Raw genomic sequence first — 25238 nt, 5'->3', positions numbered from 1 at the left:
TTTCAGTACAGCGCCTTAGATGGCGTTGTTATTGTAATTTTAAAACGCATTTATCTCCATTAAATATCAGTCCTATCAAAATTTTGTATAGGATAAAACTTATCTGAAATTATTTTGTTTGTAATATTTTTAATGAAAATCAATAATAAGCGAGATATTTCGATTTATTTAATTGAGGCCCCCTTATAACTCCCCTTTTAAATGAAGTATTTTGAATGCCATATAGCTTAAAATCTAAGTTACAACGAACTTAATTTATATTCCAATTTTCATATAAATCGGTTCAGTCATTATCGCGTGAAAAGGTAACAAACATCCAGGCAGACTGACAGACAGACATACAAACAAAAATTTCAAAAAAGCGATTTTCGGTTTCAGGATGGTTAATTATACATGTTAACAGTAATTATTTTTGGAAAATCGATAATTACCAGAAAAATTTTGGCTACAGATTTATTATTATATGTTGTATATGTTGTTGATTAAATTTTTTCAATTATAGTTTATTTTTACTGTAAAGGTTGTATTAATAGATAACTTGTTGCTTGTGGGTCATCCCAAACCCCGACCTCCACGCTTAAGAGCGCCAGTCCTCATATACCCGTCAGTGAAGGCCTTCTGACAAATAAAAGCAATTGACAATAGATATCTCAGTCATGACAACCTCATAAAATATCCTATCAATTGAATAATCGATCTTGCTACGTACAACATAATTATATTATATTATTACCCATTTCAGCGAGTACTGAGGACCACTGCAAAATACAACAATTTGGTCCAGGAAGCATTCTCTTTTGGCACAAGGATGATTTATGTAACATGTTTCTAAATTATTAGTCTTTTAAATACCGGTACATTCTTTAATAAATCACTGAAAAACAAATGTGAATATAGGTATGTGGAGTGAGTACGAAATTATTATTATTATTTTTGGCACATCATTTTTACGTAAATAACGACAAATAAAAACTAACATGCCACATATTTTAAGAAATACAGGAAACAAGCATGAATATTATTCACCATTCTTAGAAAAAAACGTATCGAATAGAATTAGATACAATTATTGTGTTTGTAATAAACAATAAGCAAACCATCTTCGATTAATCATTTCAGAACAACGTGAATATAGCGTGGATTGTGTAGGAAAATAATTTCTTATATGTTGCTCCCAATGTGCATCATTGTTAACTTACGAAAACAAATGAAAATTAACATGGCATATAAACACTGTTTGAAGAAAGATAGGAGATATTAAGTAATATTCAGCGTTCTTAATGATCTTTGGATGGAAAATAACAATGAAATATGTATAAATTAGAAATTAGATACAGATGAGCATATAAAAAAATCAGTAAGTACAATCATATCTGATTAATAAGCATAAATTACTCCAGGTTTATTGTAAGAGTGGTCTACATCTAACGATGTCTCCCAGCAAATTACTTAATTCATAAAAACAAAAAAATCATGTTAAAAGATTGAATTTGTGTATTTTCTCTGAAACTTTCCAAATATCTGTAGGCAGTCTTTTACATTAGATTGCCGAAAATTGGTTTATAGCGCAGCATTAGCAGTGATAAAGGTGTGAAATATTCGTTCAGTGGGCGGTGGATACTCTACATTGACCAATTTGTTTATTACAATTTCATGAAAGACAATAATGCTCCAGAAATATTAAATATATAATTCAGAATTATTTAATAGAATTAATACTACTTTACAGTTAATTTTAATATTAAATTTCGTAGTACCAGAATGCAACTACCGAATTCTTACTACTGAACGTTCAAACCATTGTTTACGCTTCAGTTACAACATAGCCATGCATCGTTGTTAATTCTCGAAGAAATGTTGGATATTGTTGCAATGTTTATAGGAGATTATTGATTTCTGTTTCGTATTGGGACTACAGCTGAAATCTACGAGTTTTATTAATAATTTTACAGAACAGATGTTGTATGAAACCAGTTGAATCTAACTTGCATCCTTGAAAAAAGAAAGCTAAGTAGGCATGGTTATTAAGATTGAAAGTTATGAAGAAAAAGAGAATAGGCTGGCTCATGTGTTAGCGAGCGTGCATATGATATGGATGAAACTTACAGCCTAAATTTAACGTCCTGAAATTCAAGGGGTGAGGAGACTGAACAGAAAACGTAACCTTTCCATGACACAATTGTATATAGAAATGTAATATTCGGCCCTGGTCAATTTATTATCGTCAGAGTTGCCAGTTTTCAGAAATGAAAGATCGAGACATGTGGTTGATTACTGGTATGTAAGCATGAAAGTTGCTTACTTACTTACTGACTTTTAAGGAACCCAGAGGTTCATTGCCGCGCTCACATAAGCCCACCATTTGTCCCTATCCTGAGCAAGATTAATCCACTCTCTACCATCATATCCCACCTCCTTCAAATCCATTTTTTTTATCTTCCCATCTATGTCTCGGCCTCCACAAAGGTCTTTTTTCCTCCGGCCTCCCAACTAACACTCTACATGCATTTCTCGATTCGCCCATACATGCTACATGCGCTTCCCAAATCTAACATCTGGATTTAATGTTTCTAATTATGTCAGGTGAAGAATACAGTGCATGCAGTTCTGTGTTGTGTAACTTTCAGCATTCTTCTGTAACTTTATCCCTCTTAGCCCCAAATATTTTCCTAAGCACCTTATTCTCAAACACCCTTAACCTATGTTCCTCTCTCAAAGTGAGAGCCCAAGTTTCACAACCATAAAGAACAACTAGTAATATAACTGTTTTATAAATTCTAACTTTCAGATTTTTTTACAGCAGACTGCACGGTAAAAGCTTCTCAACCGAATAATAACAGGCATGCCCCGTATTTATTCTGTATTTAATTTCCTCCCAGGTATCATTTATATTTATTACTGTTGCTCCCAGGTATTTGAATTTTTCTACCTCTTCAAACAATAAATTTCCAATTTTTATATTTCCATTTCGTACAATATTCTCGTCACGAGATATAATCATATACTTAGTCTTTTCGGGATTTACTTCCAAACCGATCTCTTTAGTTGCTTCAAGTAAAATTCCCGCATTTTCCCTAATCGTTTGTGGATTTTCTCCTAACATATTCACGTCATCCGCATAGACAAGCAGCTGATGTAACCCGTTCAATTGCAAACCATTTAGCATGAATGTTATAGTTGTTATATATATTTTAAAATTAAACAAATTTTTTAAATTACAGAACATAATTTGAGAAACATTGTTAAAATCACATAAGTAATCTGTAACTGTAGGCGATTTCGTTCTTTGGTCATGGGAAATATCCGTTCCATATGTTCAGGAATACTGGAAAGATATTGGCAAATTAGCAACAACTCTGAATAGTGATAGTAAAATTCATATGTCTGATAGAAAATTTTGCTAATATATTTTCTATTATCGTTTTCCTCCTCATTCTCTGCAAACTCGCGAAAACTCCCTAAGTGCGTCAGAATATCATTGTCGTTTATTTCCAGCTGTTTAGAAGCCAGGCAGTGTATGGATCGTGGCTGAAGCAGAAGCATGCAACGAGAGATTCGTATTTCATAACTTAGTTCATTCGGTTGGCGAATTCGAGCAGGCAGTAATGAGCTCATGAGATCTTAAGTGTTTTTTTCTTAGTTTCTTATTTTAGGATGCTTTATCAACTGCTATGTCTCTCTCCCGTTCTGCTGATGAACCCAGGACACAGCTGCGAAAATTACCCCATATTTTCTCTTAATGGGTTAAAGGGAAAACCCCGGAAAACCCTGAACCAAGTAACTTGTCCCAACTGGATTTGGACCCGGGCCCGCTGTTTGTCTGACGGTCAGACGTGCTATTCCTTACTCCACAGTATTGGACTGTCTAATATTGATCACTTATAGGAGTTATGATCCTGTTGGGAGTATTTCTTACTGCGCTGATTCTGTTACTTCCTGTGAAGTACGAATAATCAGCTGGTTCGAAGTTTTGATGAGTGTGCTTGGGATCCATGAAAATTAAATTAAAATAATGAGTGGCAGTGGCGGCTCCTGCATATTATTATCATTATTATTATTATCATTATTATTATTATTATTATTATCATTATCATCATCATCAGTTATCACTATCATCAATGCTATCTCCGTTTTTCTTTCCTTTTTTTTTCCTAGTATTAGCTCGATGAGAGCTCTATAATGTTCTTTTGACCCTGTTGACCCTCTATAGGGCTTCAATTTAATTTGTATTATTTTCATCAGTGTTTGTATTTCTTTTTTGTATTTATATGTGCTATCGGGTACGATGGAAGAGAAGGTTTTATGGCCTTAATCCTGTCAGATTAAGTAAATAATTAAAAATAACAGGAGATTGGAGTATTTTATGCTAGAAGAAGAAAATTGTTTACGAGAAGCCATGTCTGAACGAATCTCGATTAGTCTACTGGCCACGTGTCTAGTAAGTAAGATTGCGTTTGAACCGAACATTATTATCATCAATTGAATATTAATTTTTGACAGTCCCTGATTCTAGGAGCTAGGGAATGGAGGGTCTTGGGAGGGTATTGTGTATGAAGATTGAGTACAGGGTAATGCGATGTGAATGAATCGTAGCTACTTGTAATAACTGTTACTCAATAGCACAGTTTCTGTAATCACTGTCAGTTACATAACCTTATCTTTCAGTTGTGATGGATGTGATCAAAATGGAACCTGCAGTTGATCTGCTCGACTTACAACTACATGATAGCACATGCGAAATGGAAGGGAATAAGGATTTATCAGAGGTAAAGTGCAAAGTCTTACTATGTATTTTGTTTATTTGTTATCTAACAGTGCCAGAAGATTACACATTTCAACATTTCACACTTTATATTCAGTAGACAAAGTAATATATGGCGTCATGAATTGGTCTGGCATTGTAAAGTATACTTGGTTCTACTCTCCCCATGAGAGGAAAGTTCCACACGAAGTTGAGCTAGTTTGTGTGATCGAATAAAGTAATCTGTTCCCAAAATCGTATTCAAGTGGTCTACTGCTGTTCTGTTTAGTACCTCCGTATGAAACGTAAACGTATCTTGGATATAATGTAAGACAGATTTTGTTTGAATTGTAATTTCTAAAACACAATTGCATTCAGCCATGGTGCTAAACTTTCTCCACGCACTTGATAATTGTTTATGGAGTGCATGCTATCACTTATTCACAAACAAATCTGTGACTTCAATTTAAAATGTGGAAACCCTTAAAAGAAAATTGATTTGAGATCTGCATCTTTTGTTGACGTGCACACTGTGATACATGTTAATTTGTGGGTGTACTCGAGAGAGAATTTTCAAAGCTTAAATCAATTTGGAAATATTTGAAAATTAATAAAAAAATGCTGTAGCATAAGAAAATAACTGAGTAGGGTAAATGTGGATATGAAAGAATGACCAAATTCAAGAATGATCATTGCGTTAATCGAATTATTTCTTTATGAGTGACAACAGTAATACACAAAGGAAGAGCATTAGTTATAAAAGTCATTTTCTGCTCCACTTCTGGAAGCATTTATAGAGGAATTATTGCTGGAAATGTTGCCACTAACACTGATACTGTTTGAATAATTTCAAGGAAAAATTGTTCCGGGGCCGGGTATCGATCCCGGGACCCTTCGCTTAGCGCGCGAACGCTCTACAGACTGAGCTACCCCAGGAACTATACAGACACCGTCACAATTTTTCCTTTATATCCACACAACTCAAATTAGCTGACAAGACGCCAGAACTCAATTATGAGTGCACACAATACTGTGTGACTGAAATTGTGGCTTTCTGTTAACGTACCTCCAGTAACGAATATATTATGCAAATCTGGCATTCAGATAGTAGCTCCCTGTAAAACAGGTTTGAATAATTTCAAGGAAAAATTGTGTGCACTCATAATTGAGTTCTGGGGTCTTGTCAGCTAATTTGAGTTGTGTGGATATAAAGGAAAAATTGTGACGGTGTCGTGTATAGTTCCTGGGGTAGCTCAGTCGGTAGAGCGTTCGCGCACCAGCGAAGGGTCCCGGGATCGATACCCGACCACGAAACAATTTTTCCTTGAAATTATTCAAACCTGCTTTACAGGGAGCTACTACCTGAAAGCCAGATTTGCATAATACTGGTACTGTTTAATAACGCTACATAGTATAGATATTTGTCGTCTTCACCTGATATAATTAATTGGGAGCATTAAATCCAGACGTTTGAGATGGGCAGGGCATGTAGCACGTATGGACGAATCCAGAAATGCATGTAGAGTGTTAGCTGGGAGGCTGGAGGGAAGAAGATCCTTATGGAGACCGAGACGTAGATGGGAGGATAATATTAAAATGGATTTGAGGGAGGTGGGATATGTTTGTGAAGTCTCGATTAATCTTGCTTAGGTGGGAACAGATGGCAGGCTTATATGAGGACGGCAATGAACCCCCGTGTTCCTTAAAATCCATAAGTTAGTAAGATATTTGTCTAGAAGTGTATTCGAATTTGTTAAGAAATCCCCTTTATTACAGAGCAATTATTTATTTTATACTATACTGTTGTATTGTAATATTTGTATTACATGAGGTATTATTTCATTGATATTCTTATACATCTTGATTACACAACTTGTAACACTGTATCACTTCGGAATATGTATGGTAAGACTTTCCTGTGTTAAATTTCAACGTACCTCGTTTACAACCTACATCAACACGTAAACAAAATACACCCAAAGCTACACTACACATTAGAAATTGAAAACAACAAATCCATAAATTTTCTAGACATCACAATAACAAAAGTAGACAACAAACACACGTTGAAAGTATACAGAAAAACAACAACAACACACATACACAACACATCCAACCACCCAACACAACACAAACAAGCTGCATTCCGAACAATGGTACACAGACTATTGAACATACCAATGAACCAACAGGATTACAACGAAGAACTAAACACAATCAAAGACATAGCACAAGAAAACGGATACAACTCTAACATAGTAGACAACATAATGCGAAAGACGAAACATAATCACAAAAAACATAAGAATACAACACAAACACAAGATCACAAAAAATACATCACACTAACATACGAAAACAAAAACACACATAAAATTGCAACCTCATTCAACAAATTAAATTACAACATTGCATATAGAACAAATAACACTCTACAAAAACATCTCAACACATAAACAACACAAATACAACCACACAGGCGTATACAAACTCAAATATAACACCTGCAACAACTTCTACATAGGGCAGACATGCAGATCATTTCAAACACGTTACAAAGAACACATCACAGCCATAACAAAATTACAAAACACCTCCACATATGCAGAACACGTCACAAATGCCAACCACACCTACAGAGACATCAACACAGACATGGAAATACTACACATCCAACCAAAAAGCCAGAAACTCAACACACTAGAACAATACGAAATATACAGACACACGAAAACACACCCCAACGAAATTCTCAACTCACAACTCAATTTCAGAACACACACACTCTTTGACTCTACACTATACCACAGGAACACACCCTTACAGGAAACAGAACAAGTGGCGCCAAGACCAACAACGACCAGTTCTGAAGATGACCCATAAAGAGATCGAAACATGTAAACGAGGTAGGTTGAAATTTAACACAGGAAAGTCTTACCATACATATTCCGAAGTGATATTCTTAACCAGAATGACTTCGTAATGGTGTATTTTGAGGACGAAGGAGCTTGCAGTGTTAAATTTGCGATTTGATAACATTATCACGAGCTTTCTGAAATCCAAAACAATTGTACAGTGTATGGTGAGTATCCATGGGGTTGGATATTTTCAGTGTTTCGATATTACTTACTTACTGGCTTTTAAGGAACCCGGAGGTTCATTGCCCCCCTGACATAAGCACGTCATCGGTCCCTATCCTGAGCAAGATTAATCCAGTCTCTATCATCATATACCACCTCCCTCAAATCAATTTTAATATTATCTTCCCCTCTACGTCTCGGCCTCCCCAAAGGTCTTTTTCCCTCTGGCTTCCCAACTAACACTCTATATGCACTTCTAGATTCGTCCATACGTGCTACATGCCCTGCCCATCTCAAACGTCTGGATTTAATGTTCCTAATTATGTCAGGTGAAGAATACAATGCGTGCAGTTCTGTGTTGTGTAACTTTCTCCATTCTCCTGTAACTTCATCCCTCTTAGCCCCAAATATTTTCCTAAGCACCTTATTCTGAAACACCCTTAACCTATGTTCCTCTATCAAAGTGAGAGTCCAAGTTTCACAATCATAAAGAACAACCGGTAATGTAACTTTTTTATAAATTCTAACTTCCAGATTTTTTTACAACAGACTGGATGATAAAAGCTTCTCAACCAAATAATAACAGGCATTTCCCATATTTATTCTGCGTTTAATTTCCTCCCGAGTGTCATTTATATTTGTTGCTGTTGCTCCCATGTATTTGAATTTTTCCACCTCTTCAAAAGTAAATTTTTACTTTTTATGTTTCCATTTCGTACAATATTCTGGTCACGAGACATAATCATATACTTTGTCTTTTCGGGATTTACTTCCAAACCTATCTCTTCACTTGCTTCAAGCAAAATTCCCGTGTTTTCTCTAATCGTTTGTGGATTTTCTCCTAATATATTCACGTCATCCGCATAGCAAGCAGCTGATGTAATCCGTTCAATTCCAAACCCTCCCTGTTATCCTTGACTTTCCCAATGGCATACTCTAGAGCAAAGTTAAAAAGTGTGGTCAGAGAATGAGTCCCATTCCGAGGCTTATTTGAAGATTTCATAACAATTTGTTTTTTACGGTGGTGGGTTGTTAGTCCTTCGTCCAACCCCCAAGCTGGAGGACCACCCCTCATCGGCTGTCCGCGACTGCTTATTCAGTATTTCGGTATTACCCTGAGTAATAAAATGTCACATTCGTAATGCATTTGCACACTTTTTTAGAATATAAATCATGCTTTCTTTTCATATATTGCACCGTATAAATTATTTATAATTAATAACTGCCCTATTGTTAGTTATTTCCTGCGTCCTTTAAGGTTTTGTTCATATTCTGCCTTCATTTCAGTTTTCTTTTCTAATATGTCGCCTGTGTTGAAAGTTAGCCAATGACTACCACACAGAATCAGATTTGCGTCTGTTTCACATCGACTCTTTGTTAAAGTAGATAATAAAATTATTCACTATGTGTTTCTGTCCTGTAGGAAGGGAATTTCTCATATCTTGATGTGACGGGCATGAAGACAGAATGCGTGGACCAGAGTTACGACATCAAGTCAGAGATAAAGGTTGAAGACACCACACTAGAGCCTATTAGCTTTGCTATGGTGAAAACTGAAGTTGATGTAAGTTGTTCACTGTCAATATACAGATATCCCACTAGTGCATTGTAACGTATGTGAGTCATATTAACAGTCTCGAATTGTATTAAGTGTTTTCCCTTTTTGCATTACGTTCACAACGTAGACGGTTTTCATTTTAGACTTGAAATAAAGTAACAATTCGTAAATATATATTTCTAGTAGGGAGCGGAGAAATATCTCGAATACACGCAGAAAATATTACCTAGAGACAGATTTAATTTTCAGTTTACGAAATTTGTTATTTCGTTTTTACTGATCTAGACATTGCTAGACATTGAATGATGGGTTCAAGCAGATGTAAAGGCTTATACAAAATTCAGAAAAGATTTGAGAGTCCTCTAACTTTGTTAAGAAGTAAGTTTATATATATATATATATATATATATATATATATATATATATAGCATAGCTCAGTCGGCTAAAGAGCTTCCCTCCACATCCGGAGTTGTGCTTGGGTGCAGCTTGATACCCTCTTGGGCTGATTACTTTGTTGACTTTTTCTGAGGTTTTCCCGAACCATAAGGCATATGTAATCTAAATAACCTACTAGTTAGTAGAAAAAATTAGTAATAATAATAACAATAATAATATTATTATTACTACAAATATTATTACTAATAACTTTATTATTATTATTATTATTATTATTATTATTATTATTATTAATAGTATTATTATTATTTCCATTATATAAGAAGTGGGTGTGTTCTATTATATACAAACCTGTGAAAACATGCCGCACTGATGAACATTTGATCTGTTGCCTCCTGGCACCTTGATTCAGAGTGCATGTTCCATATTCAGATTTTTTTATAATGTTGTGGACTTACAGTTATAATATCGGTATTTAATCCATGTAAAATGATTTGTCAGAAAACAGGAAAAACAGTTATTTATATGGACAGTTTTGCATTTGATAGTAGTTTTCTGAGCTCTATGGAAGAGGAATTAGACAAGATCTGCACAAACCAACTATATCAGTAGATAGAGAGCTGCAAGAAGTACAACATCCCATATGTAACTCATTTTTTTTTAATTCTGGTTAAGGCGAGTTTTGCAATTGATAGCCTAATATGTCATTTATGTATACTGCAAATAGAAGAGGCGCCAAAACGGATCCCTGGGGCACACCCCGCTTTTACTACCCGCCATGTTGAATATTGGTTATTAAAAATTACACATTTCATGTATGTATTGCAATGAAAAAAATGTAATTTATTTTGTAATTGATCACTACACTTAAACCTTTTGATTGTAACACTAAGTTATTTTTAGGTCGTCAATCTAAATAGTATAAAAGTAATAATAAATAGCCTATGATAAGTACATTCTGGAATGTGTGTATAAATAAGAATACCAGTCCCTTACATTGTTTTACAAATTTCTGCAAAGACGACAAATTCTAGGTTCTATAGCTCATTTTATTTGAGGTTATGAATGTCTGAATCCGCAGCAAAAATCTGTTTTACAAATTACTTTATAAGTATGGTGGCAAAATCGTTATTTTCAGCTATCTTATGTCGAAAGAAGTAAACGTGTTTGAGAGTCTGCATCTTGAGATAATAAAACTCTGCACAGGGACATGATATCCTTTCGACTGTTTTTTACTTTAAATAATCTTGCAAATTCTGGTTATGTATATTGAAGCTCATTTATACATAGCATGTACATATTTTCAAGGTTGAAACTTGATTCCAATGTTTTACAATACAAGCAAGTATCCTGAATTTAAAGAAGGATGTATGAAGGACCTAAATCAATGCAGTTGGGAGGAACCAAGTTTGGATTTTGGGTAAAGGTCATTACAACATTACACAAGAGTTAGATGGAATTCATTGGGTTTCAATAGTGAGGTGTCTGACATAGGAAACCAATGACCCTTATGGCCAGTTAAAGCTTCCTTCAGTATTTACTCACTTTTCCAGGAAGATTTGTTGGATGTGGACAGAGTTCAGCAGAAACTGAAAGTGGAAGTATTTTCAGAAGAGGATGAAGTGTTGACTGAGAGGTGGGTGTACTGTGCTGGTTTTATTTCTTCCATTCTTTTAGTACTCCATATAATAACGAGGTAGGAAATAAATTTTATGCTCGACCATGCCGAAATGTAGTAATTATACACCTGGTAGTAGCCCTTTAATGCACCTCATTAAAGTACACCTATTCATTATAATTCAGTTGTTCAGCCAATGAGAAATCACCATTGCACCATTATAAAACCGCAATTATCGATTATTCTCGGATATGCAATCGAAAGACTGCAAATCCAATACTGTCGCAGAAGGTTATGTTCTGTTACTATAATAATTAGTTAATTGTAAATAATATTCAAATAAATTCAATTTGTCATCTCGTTTTTAAGTTCTAAATCAATTTCCAGGTTATATCAAGACTAATGTTCATGTTATTCTCTAGATTATATCAAGGTCAATGATATTCGTGCCTCGGAAAAAATCAATACTTTCACGTCTGCGCACATCTCACAATTCAGGTCAGTTCCGCTCCTCACTTACATAACCATAACGTGAAAACTTATGAATAATTTCAAGTTAGAAATATGGTCGAGCATAAAAAGTCCTATGAAACTTGCCTGTAATTGTAATTAAGACGCTGGTATGACCGTATGACCGTAAGGCTACTATGACTGTATATGGGGTCTTGGATCTGTGTGCAGGACGGTTGAACTTCATTAGTAGAAGTGGTAGGAGTGAAGTACATTAAAAATTCAGGTACAATAAAAATTGAAGTAAAAATAAAATGATGTCCCTGTATATTTTGATCTCACTAAAATTAATTATAGTGGAGACCGATTAATTTTTATGTTCATTTCAGGGTTTTTGAGAAGAGTGAGCTACAAGAATACACCAGCATTGATCGTGAAGAAGACAAATTGACACCGTGTGGTAGCAACATACCAGACTGTTCAAAGATTAGCGATGTAAGCCGTGATATTATCACCTGTAATATATGCAACGAAGTTTTTCTTACTGCGGAATCTATGAATCTTCATTTTCATGCACACACACAAAAAAAGTCATTCATATGCAATGTCTGTGGAAAGTTGTACTCATCATCGGCAAGTTTAAGGAGACACGCTCGCATACACGATACCGAAAGACCAATCAAATGCGATTTGTGTGGAAAGTGTTTCACAAGACTTGAGCTGTTAAAGATACATGCCCGCATACACACTGGCGAACTGCCATTCAAATGCGAGGTATGTGGAAAGTGTTTTCCAGGACCTGCACAGCTAAAGAAACATGCTTTCATACACACAGGCGAACGTCCATTCAAATGCGAGGTGTGTGGAAAGTGTTTCCAAGGATCTGGACAATTAAAGACACATGCTCGCACGCACACAGGCGAAAGGCCATTCAAATGCGAGGTGTGTGGAAAATGTCTGTCAGGATCTGGACACTTAAAGAGACATTCTCTCATACACACAGGCGAAAGGCCATTTATATGCGAGGTGTGTGGAAAGTGTTTCTCACAAATTGATCGGTTAAGATCACATGCCCGCTTTCACACTTGCGAAAGGCCTTTCAAATGCGAGGTGTGCTCAAAATGTTTCACAACATCTGGACAGTTAAAGTTACATATCCGTATACACACCGGCGAAAAGCCATACACATGTGATGTTTGTGGAAAGTGTTTCTCAGTCTTAGCAAATTTAAACAGACATACTCGCATACATACAGGTGAAAGACCATTCAAATGCGAGACTTGTGGAAAGTGTTTCTTCCAAATGGTAGATCTGAAGAAACATGTACGCATTCATACTGGCGAAAAACCATTTAAATGCGAGGTATGTGGAAAGTGTTTCTCAGCAACGGGAGACTTAAACAAACATTTGCGCAGACACACTGGCGAAAAGCCATTCAAATGCGAGGTGTGTGGAAAGCGTTTTTCACAATTGGCAGACTTAAAGAGACATGAACCGATTCACACAGGTGAACGGCCTTTGCAATGCGACGAGTGTGGAAAATGTTTTTCAGAAATAGGGCCCTTAATGAAACACGTAATGATTCACACAGGGCAAAACCATGCACATGTGATGCCTGTGGAAACTGTTTTTCACGAGTGAGACAACTCTCGACTTACCCATCCTGCAGACAGGCCAGACACCATTTAAGGGTAAATGTACGTAAACAACTACAAATATTATCAGAAAATGCAGGTTCTAAATTTCTAAAATTTTATAATACGAACTCACAATTGGACAAAAATTACAAGGTACCACAACAAGATTTATTAGAACTTACATATCGGATAAAAGTATAAAAAAGATGAATAATAATATTTTTGAAACCAGTTTTATCAGAGGATGAAAAATAAAAACAAAGAATTTTTGCACGTATATAATTTGGTAATCATAACATTGTTGTGGTCTCTCTGACATGTTTAATATATTTTCTACATATAATAAACACTTATTTCTGAAAAGTAGACTACTCTCAGACATGTAGATTTATTTTAATACAATTAATTTTTTATTTGCCCTATATAAAGTATATTTAAATTTCCACACTGTTTTGGAACCTAATTTTTCTATTTTCAAAAATATGGGCATTATTGTAGTGTACCTTTTGCATAAATTCATGTTAAATCAGTGTACAAAATTACAGAATTCTATCTGTAATGGTTGTGGAGTTATGAAATATGTGTGAAAATTTTCAAATTTTAGAAAATTTTATTTAAAGTAAAAAATGAATTCTTAAAAATAATATTAATAATATTTTTTTATACTTTTATTAGATATTAAATTCTAATAAGTCTTGTTGTGATACCTTACAATTTTTGTCAAATTGTGAATTCATTTCTTTATAAAATTTTAGAAATCTAGTGCCTGCATTTTCTGAAAATAATTGTGGTCGTTCACGTACATATACCCTTAAATACGATGTCTGGAGAAAGAGTTATTCCTAGTTTCTTGGGAATACCAAATTCAATAAGAATATTATATAAAACTTCTCTCTTAACCGAGTCATATGGCTTTTTGAAATCTATTAATAACTGATGTACTGTACCCTTATACTCCCATTTTTCTCAATTATCTGTGAAATAAGAAATATCTGATCATTAGTCGATCTATTAAGCCTAAAACCACACTGATGATCCCCAATAATTTCATCTACATATGGAGTTAATCTTCTCAAAACAATTTTGGACAAAATTTTGTACGACGTCAACAAAAGTGATATTCCTCGAAAGTTAGTACAGTTAGTCTTGTACCCCTTCTTAAAGATAAGTACGATTATGGACACTTTCCATTGTTCTGAAAAATGAAAAGAATAATCTGTATAGCTAGAACCAATATTTAATACAATGACATAGTACAGTGTGTCCTCAGAAACTTCCCGGGGTTATAAATTGCTATAATTCCGTCACTATGTGTTTCACGAAAATCTTTAATGTCGTTATGAATCTGTAAGTATATATTTTTTGATTAGATAATATAAGAGATAATCAGATTCCTCCCCAGGTGAAGCCTATGAAGTTTGTGAGTATTTGTACATATAAGCAAATTGTTTTAAATGATCTGAATGTTAAATCTTCAATTCTATGTGAATTGTGTTTGTTTACTTTTCCATTGACGTGAAACGTTGCGTCTTCACTTAAAATGAATTTGGCTGAAAGGTCTTCATCATCCGCTCAGTGTCAATAACGTCGTTTTTCTTGGTCATCAGGTTTCAATTTATGCATTAATTGCAGTTTGTAGGAGTGAAATCGCAGACGAGAACGTAGGACATTAGAAACAGTGGATTTAGACATGTTTAACTGAGGCTTGCTCTACGCACAGACTTTCAAGGACTATGTACAAATGCCTCCCGCACCTGTTCTACAGTTTCTGCACTAACAGGCCGTTTTCCTGAATGGCGTTTCCTTTTATCACATACGCATCCATGCTCTACAAAATCTAAATACCACTTCAGAATCGTTTTCTTGGTAGGTGCCTCATGATGAAAATTCCGTCTGAAAGCATGCTGTATTCTTACTACACTCCGAGTATTACGATATCATGTGTTGCGAGATAGAGACGAAGAGCTTCCTCCACACACTTTGCGAGTTCTCGCTATCACAGATCACACCTCGCTATGATCATCTATGCACTGCCTTCATGCAGAAAGCATTTATCTGATTATAGTAATGACTCGTTGAGGGAAATGTTATAGGTTATGTATTTACGTATATTGTCTTACTTAAATATATAACCTGGAAATATATTGTCATACTTTACAAATTAAGTACGAACGCTGCTATGTTGAATCTGAACATTCAGGATGAGGAAATGAAGTTATATGAACATATTTTGTTAATGAAAAGAAAAGTAGGCCTAAAATTAAACCCAGAAATATCTGGAAATCACGAAGATAAAGGCGAGTTTCGGTCACTGATTTCCATTTGGATGATGATATTGTACGTTTATTCATTATCTCAGGTTGAATAGACGTCAGTTTTTTTTTTTTTTTGCCGTTCATGATATAGAGGATTTTTTGCTCTATTCTGATTAAAATTACATAAACTGTTAAGACATATAGAAACATTATTTCAAATGTTATAATTAATACTATTATATCTCATCAAAATAAAATATAGCCCTATTTATTTTCAGGTCATCTGATATTTGTTCCCAGGTTTCTTGTTTAAGTTTCATCTTTTTATAGTTTTCATCCCGTGTATCATATAAATAGGTCTACCAGTGATATCGTACAAGTTCGATAAGTTTCTGACTGCAATTATCAGCCATCTTTCCTTATTGTCAATAAAAACAATACAATTCATTGCCACCTGTGATATTACTTCATCTTTTTCTACATTCAATCATAATAAAGATTATAAGTATCAAATATCTTTGATAAATGTGTCAACAAAATTCGCTGAGCTACTAATTTCAGCAAGAATCTCTTCCAGTGTCTGGCCGTCCGTTTGAATCCATGTTATCAATCTTTGATTTTTCTCGCAACACATTTCTCGCTAGCGAAAACTCTTCAGTTGTTAACGGGCCTAAGTTGGATGACAAAATAGGCCTGTATGACGTCACGTATCTCCGCAGATTACATTGAAAGTACGAAAAACTGTTTTAAAGAAAATGTGGCCATTTGACTTACCTCAATGAGATTAAAAGAAACTAAAGGGAGTAGTGCAGTGAATCGATTTAATATACGTAATTGATAGTTTATGTATAGTAATGCCGTCATATTAGTTTCTTGTGTAATATTAATTTAATTAATTAGTGATCAATTTGGCATATTAACTGTAATAAGGTTAATAGCAAACTAATAAATTCAGTTATACTATATAATAATAAAGTCATATGTTTAATACATTTGGAAGTATTTGATGTTAATTTATTGTGCGTACATTATAATTTTTAAGGTTTTGTTCATCAACGAATTTCTAGCAGCTATGATAGTGGTTCACTAAACGAAATGTTCCATGATATTCCTGAGTATTTAAAAGTAAGTCAGATATTCCTATTTAATATAAAGTAGTCAGAACAATAAAGGAACTAGAGGGAAGAAAGAATAATAGAGGAAAATATGAGGAAGAAAGAGCAGTGAAATAGTGTAGGGTGGAAAAAAGGACAGCTGCGGTTGTCCGCGATTAAATTCATCTTTTGAAGTATTGCCATCGCACATGACGTCATGTATCGCGTCATCGATCTCATATTGGTATGGGAAAACAGTGACTGATTCTTGGATATTACCGATTAGCTACTATCAGCTCTTACTATTAATTGGTATTAATAAGCAATATTAGAAGAAAAATAATAACGTTAAAAGTTATTACAATGAAGAATAAACCATAAAATTACAGCAGTTCTGAACCTGGATCGCTTCGAGCGTTAAAGTAAATACTACTCTACCGGATGGAGGTGGCACCAAAATAACAGAATATTATAGATACATTAATTTGTCCTACAGAATTTATCTGTAATATTGACACTTAATATTTTAGGGGAAAAATTCGCTCCGGCGCCGGAGATCGAACCCGGCCAACAAGTCACTCAGCTGAGTGCGCTCCTAGTATAATGGCAGTTGACATTGGATACACGTCAACATATATATGTTTAACTTGGAGTCAGGCCACAAAGGGAAACATCGGAGGAAGGTTCGATCCGGTGCTGGGGATTGAATTCGGCGTAGCTCAGTGGTCAGAGCGCTTGGTACGTATAACTAAGGACCCGGGTTCGATTCCCGGCGCCGGAGCGAATTTTTCTCCTAAAATATTAAGTACCAAAATAACAGCTCTCTCAGATCGACTAATCTCGGGCAAAACATTACACAGTATGCTGTACGTACATACAAATTTTATTACAATGATTAAGCCTACGGTAGATTGCATTAAGATTTTGAGATAAATGTTTTGGTAGATCCTAATTTAACAAGTGTCATGTTTTAATGACTTGTTTTATAATACAACACGAAATAACTTAAAGTTAAGCCTCCTATAAATTTGACAGGTTAGGTTTAATTAGTTTAGGCATTTGTTATGCCTTGCATATACGATCAATTGCATATCAACAAAAAATCCCTTATAAATTAAACAATTCACTTCTGAAATCACGGGAACTACCTCAACCCTAGTTTCACCTAGATAACTGTTTCAGTGTATCCATAGACGTATAGCCAAGGTGGGGGGGGGTGGAGGACGAGCGTGCACAATTACCACTACAATTTATACAATTTAATAGAACACTATAGTTACTTTGTCGAAATAACTTGAGATCTATTGAAGATTCGATTGCAAAGCTGAAACAGGAACACGAACAAATCGGGTAATTTGGTAACTTGAAGTAAGCCTAGGCCTATTTGTTTTTCTGTATTTGAATTCGTAAGAATGATGATGTGCATTCGACAAACTCAGACAAATCTTTTTTTTTTTTAAGATAAATTGCTGGCAATGAGGAAATCGTATAAGTACTGAAGATTTCCAAGATAACCTATTAAATAACGTTATCGCGGTTTAATACATTGCAGTGAGGTTTTTAATATGCATAAAGTATAACCACCTACAAGGTATTATCGATATTTCTCATTTTTTTTGTGCCAAAATGAATCCAAAACATTCATATTCTACTAGATATGCATTGGCCTGTCCATATCCCATATCGTTTCTGCCCTAGATCAGCTGATCGAACTCTTGTGCCCAACGAGTTAGAAAGAGAAAGATATAGAGTGGTCATTGCGCCGCCATGTTTGAAGAAAATTGAACGCCCGTCGGTAATGAACTTATGCGCCCAAAACAAAGTGGGCGTGGTGATAACCGACATTAGAATCGTCAGCTGTCTTAATTTCGTTTGCATAAATCAGTTAAACTGAAGTGGAAAAACGTAGTATTTCGTCAAATACGTGCTAGGAACTTAATCTAAACTTATGTACGCTAAATTTAAAACACTTGAGCTATTCCTAGAAGGAATGATTAAAACAATAACCTAAGCAAAATTGTCATGTAGTATGACAAGAAGTCCTAGCAAATATACTGAAGAAAATGTTAATATTCCTAGGTTCTTTTAAATGCGACCTGCAAGATTGCCTATAAAATGAACGAGTATGATTCGGATGATTTTATTAAATTGTTTTCCCAGTCTCTACACGTTGCAAAACTATTTATTATACCATAAGATATAGAATGAAAGTAGGCCCTGTCTGTAGTAAACAACCTTTACCTCCAAGCTTGTAACGTGGGTGAAACATGACACAACACACTTTCAGTTTTTTTGTTACAGTAAAGTATAATTATTATCGAAATGTGAACGTGAGGCCAACAGTCGGCTGGTCTGTCTGAGCCTTTCAAGGGCTGTGGCACCACAGATAATTATTAGTGTATAATTGAGCACCCACGTACAATAATGGGGTAAGTAGTTACGAAATATATTCATACTTACCCCATTATTGCACGTGGGTGCTCAATTATGTTCTTTCATGTCCTTCCAGTCAAAATACTAACAACAATACGACCTACCCCAGTTTTGCGTTATTTTGGATGCGAGTGTCGAAATACAATTTTAATATTTGATTGCTATTACTAGGTTTGAAACGGAATTGTAGCGGTTTTATCCGTATTTAGTTTAACTTTATTACTAGTGAACCATTTATTTCATTAATCGTTTGTCTTCGAAATAGGCCTACTTCTTATAAGCTACAGCTCATCGTCTTCTTGTATAAGCAGTAAGGACAGAAGGAGCAGAAATAAAGGATGCCGGTGTCGAAATAAAGTTTTAATATTGTATTGCTATTTGTTTTTCACTGGGTCTGAAACGGAATCGTATTGGTTTTATCCGTATTTAGTTTAAGTACATTACCAGTGAACCATTTATTTTGTTTATGCCGGGCGTTGTTACACATTTATGCATGAAAAAAATGCTGCTAATTAACAAAACTATGGACTTAACTTCATAAAATTTACATGAAATATGATATATCAGTTGTCTTTTTCCTTTTGACATTGCAGTTATATGCAGCACACACAACAGGCATGTTTTTTCTTCGTTTTTTTGGGCCTCTTACCTCCGTTATACAACATTGTAAGCAGACGAATTTTTACAAAGGTGGGCGCTTAGCTCAGGTCTGCCGTGTTTCGCGGTGGCACCGCAAAGAGCGCTGTACAGGACAACATGACCACTCTATAGTCTTCTCTTTCTAACTCGTTGCTTGTGCCACTACATGGCAAGCCTTGCTTGCTCCTATCTAATATCTATTTTACGTTCGAAGCTCGAGCGTCTGTTTGAGCACGGCCGTCTTGAAAATTCTTGGTTAAGGATTCAATCAGCCCTGACCTACCTTTTATCACAACGATCAAACAGGGTACTTAATGCAGCAGTTAAACGACGGTTATAAGTACGTCTACGCTCTACGCAAAGATGTCTTCTTTCTCCGAAGAATATGTGGACCAGAGACATGCTCATGCTCTCACATCTGAGATGAAAGTTGAAGAAGATCTGATGCCAATTTCGTTCCCTATGGTAAAACATGAACCAGAGGTGAGTGGAGCACAAGGAATGTACTGTATGTGCTTCCAGTGTTTATATTGTATTTGAATTATATTATCACAGAGACAACCTCTTTATAACATCACTTGAAGTGCTTTTTAGTGTACGATAAAGAAGAAGAAATCTGATGACTTCATATTTATGATTTTTATATCATGTTGTAGCGAAATCTAATGTTGAACTGTTATTTGGTTTTATATTTTAAAATTGAAAACGAAATTCCTGGTTACACTTTATTATTAATGATTCCCAAGCTACACATTCCCACAGTGTAGATATTCGGTATTACGCTTAAAGTCACGAATTCATTTTTTGTCTCTTTGTCTGTCTAAAACACTCAATCATTTTGCGGTTTCAATTGATAAGTCAAACGTAGAAAAGGAGGATAGGGGTGTTAGAGCCAGGGAGGTAGCGATGTTTGGGAATATTTTTTTATGCAGTAGTTCAATGAAAAACAAAAGCAGGCAGTTGTGGTTTTTCCACAGTTTCCCCAGCGAATAGGGATTATAAAGAATGGACACTTCGCGTCGGTACCTTTGATGTAGCCGGACTGATTTCAATGACCTTCAAGCCAGCTAAAGCGTGAGATTCTGCTTTCTCCCTAGAGTTGGCGCTGACATCACACCAGCTAGCAGTCGACACTGCAGAAATATAACACACATAATTAATATATCTAGGCACATTATGTACTAAAATAAAATAAATTGGATGGATAAAATAATAAATCCGTCATTAACTGTAATGTCTAGACTCTGCAGTTCCTTTATAATGAGAGTTGAGACGTTGAACCCAACGACAATTAAAATGTGTAATGATTTGATAGCACTGAAAATGGAAAAACAAAACTCGTACGAGAAGTAAAACATATACCTATATTGTATTATACGTGGTACATTCATTAAGTTCTGAGACTGAGGGCATAGTGGCGGTGTGGTGCACTAGAACGGATAGGTGGCGCCGTGATATGGTACCTTGTCAGTTAGTCTCTCGTCCCAGCATCATACAGTTACTTGCATATAGTGTAAGCAGAACTACGGTCTTTGTTGTGACGGTGATTTGAATGCGCGCGTCGGAACTCGAGTATGTTGCAGTTTGAGCAACGGGCAAACGTCACGTTCTGTCAGAAATTAGGCGAAACCGCTATAACCGATCATAACTGGAGACGAAACATGGTGTTTCCTTTACGATCCGCAACTGAAGCGACAATCCGCCATCTGGAAAACGCCATTATTTCCACGACAGAAAAATCCGCAACAAGACAGGTCAAAAGGCTAGGTGATCCTTTAACAGTTTTTTTTTTATTCAAATGGAATTGTTCACATAGAATTCATCCCACAAGGTGCAACTGTAGACAACATCCTCTTGGCCGTTTACGCAATTCAATTCGTCGTAAGCGTCCTGAGCTTTGGCATAGGAAGAATTGGCTGTTGCTACACGACAATGCCCCTGCACATCGCTCCATCCTTGTCCAAAAGGAACTTGCAAGGCAACAGGTCGCTGTTTTGCCACATCCTCCGCACTCACCTGATCTCGCACCATGCGATTTTTTTTCTCTTTCCCCTCATGAAATCAATCCTACGTGGGCGTAATTTTTATGTGGCCGAAAAGGTCATGACTGGCACAAGAGAAGCCGTACGGCATCTTCCTGCCAACATCTTTCAGCGGTGCTTCCAGCAGCTACACCAACGTTGGCAGACGTGCATAGCGGCCAACGGCGACTATACTGAGGGAGGTTGTCGATCTGTTTAAGTGTACGCCGTATCACGCGGCATCTTCTGAGACATCTAGATTCTTGTGGGTGCCTACCCTTCAGGCGTTAGTGTCAGAACTTAATGACTGTACCATGTATATAAATATTAAACGAATTCGATACTTAATTTTATAATGTATTATATTATTTTATAATATAATTTATGATATCTGAAATATAAAATATTATTATTACAACTAGTTTTTCACTGAGAAATAAGGAAAAGCAGTTAACTTGAATTTATTTGAAGCAAAGCGTTACTGGATTATGCAATAAGGTAGGCGATGTTTGGATCCCGTGTCTCAACTCTATTCTCAATTATTATCTTAGCGGTATGCTCGATTACACTATCCTCTAGCGCTTGAAAGTGGAACTATAACGCTGGCGCACAGAGAAACAAAACACAGGAAAATTCGCTGTGTCCATTCTTTATAATCCTTATTCGCTGGTTTCCCTTCGTATGCAAGAAATTTCTAGCCATCGAATACAGTCAACCAAAAAATATTATGTTCTGACATCAGAGGAATCCAGAGTCTTGTTTTTTATACAAAACTACGCAAATATATTGCTCATCTAACACAATGTTGAAAATATGCTACAATATAATACATAGAATTATATTATATGCAGTAATGGTCGAAATATTCAAAAACTTATGCACAGTTAATTTTGTGTATTCATCATCACAGACGTTAATAACATGTATAACATGTTTTTGCATGAAAATATACATTTGCATATAATACTGTAAAGCCCACGCTGTTGGTTGTGATCAGACTGTGGCATACGGACATATAGAGAGCAACTTGTAAAGTTAGAAGTTGCTTCTAACACCCTGTTATAAATTGCTCATTTAAGATGTCTCTCTGTACTGCAGGAACGGAATTTGTTGGATCAGCACGTGACTGATATGGAGGAGGAATATGAGGACCAAAGTCAAGATCTCACATCTGAGATAAAAATTGAGGAAGATTCGGAGCCATTGTCGTTCCCTGATGTGAAACGTGAACCAGAGGTGAGTGTAACACAAAGCATGCACTGTGTGTTCTTCTTCCAGTGTTTTGATTGTCTGTGGCAGAAATATCTCATCTGCTTTATTGTTATTTATGTCTTGTTGCATTTTTATCTCGTTTTTTGTTTTAATTTTGAAAACGAAATTGCTCATTATACTCACTCGTAAAGGTTGTCATAGCTACACATTCGCACAGTGTATTCTTTTGATAATGTGTTGTACTTGACTTGATTTCTTTTTGTTATCTTTATGTGTTTGCCTATAGTTCTCGATACGTTTTACGATTTTCAAATTTATTAATTTTGCTGTAGATGTATGCAGAAATATTTTTACCTCTCTTCATTTGTCTTTTCACCTATTGTGTTTAAATATTTACGTGTCTGGGATATATCTTTTGTAGGCCATCATGCTGTCAGTGTAGAAAAGATATTTTGTAACTTTACAGTAAATTTTGGGGCTTATTTGGGTGAATTCCAAAAGATGCTTTAAATTTTGCAAAATGTTTTGATTCATACGGACAGGTACATCATACATCAAACTATAGTTTATTTTACTTACTTTTTTTTGTCAATGAAGTGCATTCAATTTTAATATAGGTAGAGACGTAAAGTTTAAAAGTTAAGTTGACAAATCTTGAAATCATTAGAAATAGAAATAGAGTTTTGAATTTTCTTGAACTGATTGCGAGTGGATTCCAACTTAGTTAAAAAAACTCATGAAAATTGACAAAATAGTTGAAGAAAATTTTTCTAATCAGTTTTGATGTCTTAAGATGTAAAGTCAATAATCACTGCATGTACTTAGCTATTTGAATCTATTTCGTCTGCTAAATCCTGACATACAGTTACTAATTGACTCTCACATGAGAAGCCCCCCGAAATCCATGCTGACAGTTATGTAACCAATTTGAATCATTCCAATGCTGCCTTAGATAAGCTGAAATCAAGTGTTCCATCTGTTTGCAAACCACAGAAGTGAGGCTGAACTTTCTGTAATTTTTTCTGAGTAAGACCCTGACTTATAAATTGGCACCACTATTGAATCTTTCCATCTTTATTATGAGAATCTTGAAAAAGGCTAGCCCCAAATCGAGGGAAATAGCATAGGTAACGTTAGAGCGACCGTTAATGGAATACGGAACTACATGTTGGGATCCCTGTAGAATATATCAGGTAAATTCATTAGAAAGAATCCAGTATAGGGCAGCGAAATTTGTTAAAGGCAAAAGAGAAGATGGAAACGATACGATAAAAGAACTTAAATGGGAAACTCTGGAAAACAGACGTAGGAAAACTAGAATAACATCATTGTATACAGCGCATTGTATGTTGCAGTTTGAGCAACGGGCAAACGTCACGTTCTGTCAGAAATTAGGCGAAACCGCTATAACCGATCATAACTGGAGACGAAACATGGTGTTTCCTTTACGATCCGCAACTGAAGCGACAATCCGCCATCTGGAAAACGCCATTATTTCCACGACAGAAAAATCCGCAACAAGACAGGTCAAAAGGCTAGGTGATCCTTTAACAGTTTTTTTTTTATTCAAATGGAATTGTTCACATAGAATTCATCCCACAAGGTGCAACTGTAGACAACATCCTCTTGGCCGTTTACGCAATTCAATTCGTCGTAAGCGTCCTGAGCTTTGGCATAGGAAGAATTGGCTGTTGCTACACGACAATGCCCCTGCACATCGCTCCATCCTTGTCCAAAAGGAACTTGCAAGGCAACAGGTCGCTGTTTTGCCACATCCTCCGCACTCACCTGATCTCGCACCATGCGATTTTTTTTCTCTTTCCCCTCATGAAATCAATCCTACGTGGGCGTAATTTTTATGTGGCCGAAAAGGTCATGACTGGCACAAGAGAAGCCGTACGGCATCTTCCTGCCAACATCTTTCAGCGGTGCTTCCAGCAGCTACACCAACGTTGGCAGACGTGCATAGCGGCCAACGGCGACTATACTGAGGGAGGTTGTCGATCTGTTTAAGTGTACGCCGTATCACGCGGCATCTTCTGAGACATCTAGATTCTTGTGGGTGCCTACCCTTCAGGCGTTAGTGTCAGAACTTAATGACTGT

General features: G+C 35.8%; 1 protein-coding gene and 1 non-coding gene across 2 annotated transcripts in view; both read left to right on the top strand.

Annotated features, from left to right (window-relative positions):
- LOC138691449 (zinc finger protein 721-like) overlaps nucleotides 1–25238 on the top strand; it is a 75021-nt gene that overhangs the window by 4887 nt on the left and 44896 nt on the right. The window contains exons 2-7 of the mRNA XM_069813377.1: nucleotides 4666–4766; nucleotides 9245–9385; nucleotides 11329–11411; nucleotides 12233–13481; nucleotides 20265–20384; nucleotides 23021–23158. Coding sequence (XP_069669478.1) covers nucleotides 4671–4766; nucleotides 9245–9385; nucleotides 11329–11411; nucleotides 12233–13481; nucleotides 20265–20384; nucleotides 23021–23158 — 1827 coding nt within the window. The 5' untranslated portion in view covers nucleotides 4666–4670. The remainder of the gene's footprint in view (nucleotides 1–4665; nucleotides 4767–9244; nucleotides 9386–11328; nucleotides 11412–12232; nucleotides 13482–20264; nucleotides 20385–23020; nucleotides 23159–25238) is intronic.
- Nucleotides 17538–17610, top strand: TRNAT-CGU (transfer RNA threonine (anticodon CGU)). The gene has a single exon. It is a non-coding gene; the product is annotated as a tRNA-Thr (tRNA).

The sequence above is a fragment of the Periplaneta americana genome, chromosome 16, assembly GCF_040183065.1.
Source record: "Periplaneta americana isolate PAMFEO1 chromosome 16, P.americana_PAMFEO1_priV1, whole genome shotgun sequence".
NCBI classification, from domain to species: domain Eukaryota; kingdom Metazoa; phylum Arthropoda; class Insecta; order Blattodea; family Blattidae; genus Periplaneta; species Periplaneta americana.
The sequence above is the reverse complement of the archived record's forward strand: the minus strand, read 5'-3'. Positions and strand labels throughout refer to the sequence as shown.